Raw genomic sequence first — 2,593 nt, 5'->3', positions numbered from 1 at the left:
ACAGTTGCGCATGTCACGAGAACCCACAGGGTGCACGCGACTGAACGTGACCGCCGCCGCCGCCGCACGTCACGTGAAGTATTATTGCACTGGAACGAGATCTTTAGGTTTCTTGCACTCTTTCTACTACCCCCCTTAACTATGGTATCGCGTTGATAAATCGTTGAACGACGTTGAATATGGTTTTTGGAGGAATACATGCTCGCTCTCATAATTAGCTGAGCTTAGGAGTATGAATGTGCATGCGTGCAAATAGCTCCGTGCCATTGTTTCATCTCCCAGTTGGTTAGTAAATGAAATCGTCGCTGATGGTGATGAAGACTATGATTACAATGTAAGTATTTTCCTCATTAGTTGAGCTCAGGAGTTTCATAAACTAATTCGGGTAGAAATGTTATACAGAATTCCGCCAACAAAATTCCCATATATTTAAGTGTGTAGGTTGTTGGCGATTATCGTCAGTGGTGAAGAGAGTATCCCCAAGGAGCCAGAGTTGATGATATGGCCTCTTCCGAAGGCTATTATTATCAACCCGAGAACTACCACTGATAATATGGGTATTGTCATTCTTGTTATTGTTATTGTTATTGTCTTCTTCTTTTCCTCAGACCATCATCCTGCTACTGTCTACTCCTTCCACTTCGAGTTAGAAGAAGACGACCATCACGACGAGAAGAGTCCCATCATGCAAGAGGATTTGGATTTCGCAACTACTATGTTGAATCGTCGATCCTTTCAGGGTGAGCGTTGTTGTTGTTGTTGTTGTTGTTGTTGCTGTATTTTCTTCCGAAATTGTGACGTTTTATCTCACTATTTTAACTTTTCGTCATAAAAGTGAAATATTGAAATTACTGGATTTCCACCCTAGTGATATTAAAAACATATTTCACGACTACTGCATATCACCGTTTTAAATATCGCGTTTCACACCGAGTTTTACGACGCCACGTAAACTTCAACACAAGAGTTGATGTTGAATATTTGGTTATTTTCTTTCGCAGGAGCATCCCATTCAGTGAGAGTTGGAGTCAAGTATAATGATAGTCTACCGGACGAGGGGTATAGGATCACATGCACATCATCGCAGCAATGCAGTCTGCATGCAAGTTCTAGAAGTGGCTCATTGTATGGTATGGGAACGATGGTAAGGGATGAAAGTCGTCTCGAAGACATGTTGGAGTGATATGAAAAACACTAGTGAAAAACATATTTCACATTTCACTTCGCGGGAAAAATTGTATTATCGGCCAATATGAGAATTCTGAGAAAAATTTGGGGAATTTTTGTTGTTAGCCTCTGTACACTTCTACCCGAATTTATTTATAAACTCTTCTGAGGTCAGCTGATGAGGAAAGCGAACATATATTATTACTCCAACGCACACTTGTTTTTTTATCTCAGGTGCAACTTGCTCACAATAACGCCGAGGACATGCCGAAGTTATTGGATTCTGGTTTCACCATTTATGACTTTCCGTCATTCCCACATAGAGGCATGCTGATTGACACTGGTAGAAGATATTTATCAGTGGAAACTATAATAAAGAATCTTCAACTAATGTTCTGGACGAAAGTGAGTTTTGGAGTTAATGCGTCTATTATGATGTTAGATTATTATGGTTATAGTAATTTATATTGGGGTATCAGCTTCAACTGCGTTTTTACTGCATCGCGCCACCGTCATTATTTCCATGCGATGACATAATGTCGGAGTATACACACTTGTTGGTGTGAATGGAAAAATTATGAGAAAATTTTGGTAAATTCTCATTGGTTATTTCTGTACACTTGTAGCAGAATCCGCATGTAAACTCTTGCGCTTGTTGGAAATATTTTTTCCTTTTCAGATGAACGTTTTGCATTGGCACATTTCGGATGATGTGAGCTTTTCGCTGGATCTCGAAGGATACGAAAAGTTGCAATATAAGAATCCAACGCCACTCAGGTGAATAGGATGGAATTTTTGGGGAATTTTTGAGGATTTTTTGGGGACTTTTTAAGGTTTTTTCGGGGAATTTATTGTTTTAAAAGTTGCTGTTATTGTAGTTGGGAAAATATATTTTCAAAATATGCACATGATCAACTATACGTGTTGGTGATGACAATATGGAAATTATGATGAAATTCTCTCTTGGTTGCTGTATTACACTAGGCCTTCGTGACGAAGGGGCGGAGCTCACTGAGTCCACGTCCATGGACTCAATCAAAGAATTTTACATAGGTCCCCGGTTCAATCCCCGGGTAGGACATTTCTCCATCATTAAAGTTTTTCGTGCATATCTCTTCGAGCTGTTCGCATAATGGAGCTTTCTGATTTTTCCCAACATATAGAGGGGTAGCTCCGCATATAGAGGAGTAGCTTGACATATCTGATAGCCTCTCACGCCTCGTAGTTAAGCCAGAATAATTCTGCATGCACGCACGCACAACGCGAAAGTGCCTGTTGTTGCGGTATATGCTCCGTTCGCTTCGCTCGCTCCGCAACTTTTACCCGAATTCGTATATACACTCTTGAGCTCAGATAATGAGGAAAGCAAACATAAAGTCCTCCAACAGTAAATTTGATCCTTTCATAAAGATATCGTATTTGGTGT

The 2,593-nt window shown here is 40.2% G+C and overlaps 1 protein-coding gene across 1 annotated transcript in view; it reads left to right on the top strand.

The window, feature by feature from the left end:
- Pmar_PMAR009436 (beta-hexosaminidase, putative) overlaps positions 1–2,161 on the top strand; it is a gene marked incomplete at both ends in the record, with an annotated part of 7,686 nt that extends 5,525 nt beyond the window's left edge. The window contains 7 exons of the mRNA XM_002779349.1: positions 5–78; positions 442–557; positions 609–740; positions 1,002–1,144; positions 1,402–1,572; positions 1,847–1,944; positions 2,152–2,161. Of these exons, the coding sequence (XP_002779395.1) occupies positions 5–78; positions 442–557; positions 609–740; positions 1,002–1,144; positions 1,402–1,572; positions 1,847–1,944; positions 2,152–2,161 (744 nt within the window). The remainder of the gene's footprint in view (positions 1–4; positions 79–441; positions 558–608; positions 741–1,001; positions 1,145–1,401; positions 1,573–1,846; positions 1,945–2,151) is intronic.
- Between the last annotated feature and the right edge of the window lie 432 nt (positions 2,162–2,593).

Source organism: Perkinsus marinus, assembly GCF_000006405.1.
Source record: "Perkinsus marinus ATCC 50983 genomic scaffold scf_1104296947600, whole genome shotgun sequence".
In the NCBI taxonomy this organism is placed as follows: domain Eukaryota; phylum Perkinsozoa; order Perkinsida; family Perkinsidae; genus Perkinsus; species Perkinsus marinus.
The sequence above is the reverse complement of the archived record's forward strand: the minus strand, read 5'-3'. Positions and strand labels throughout refer to the sequence as shown.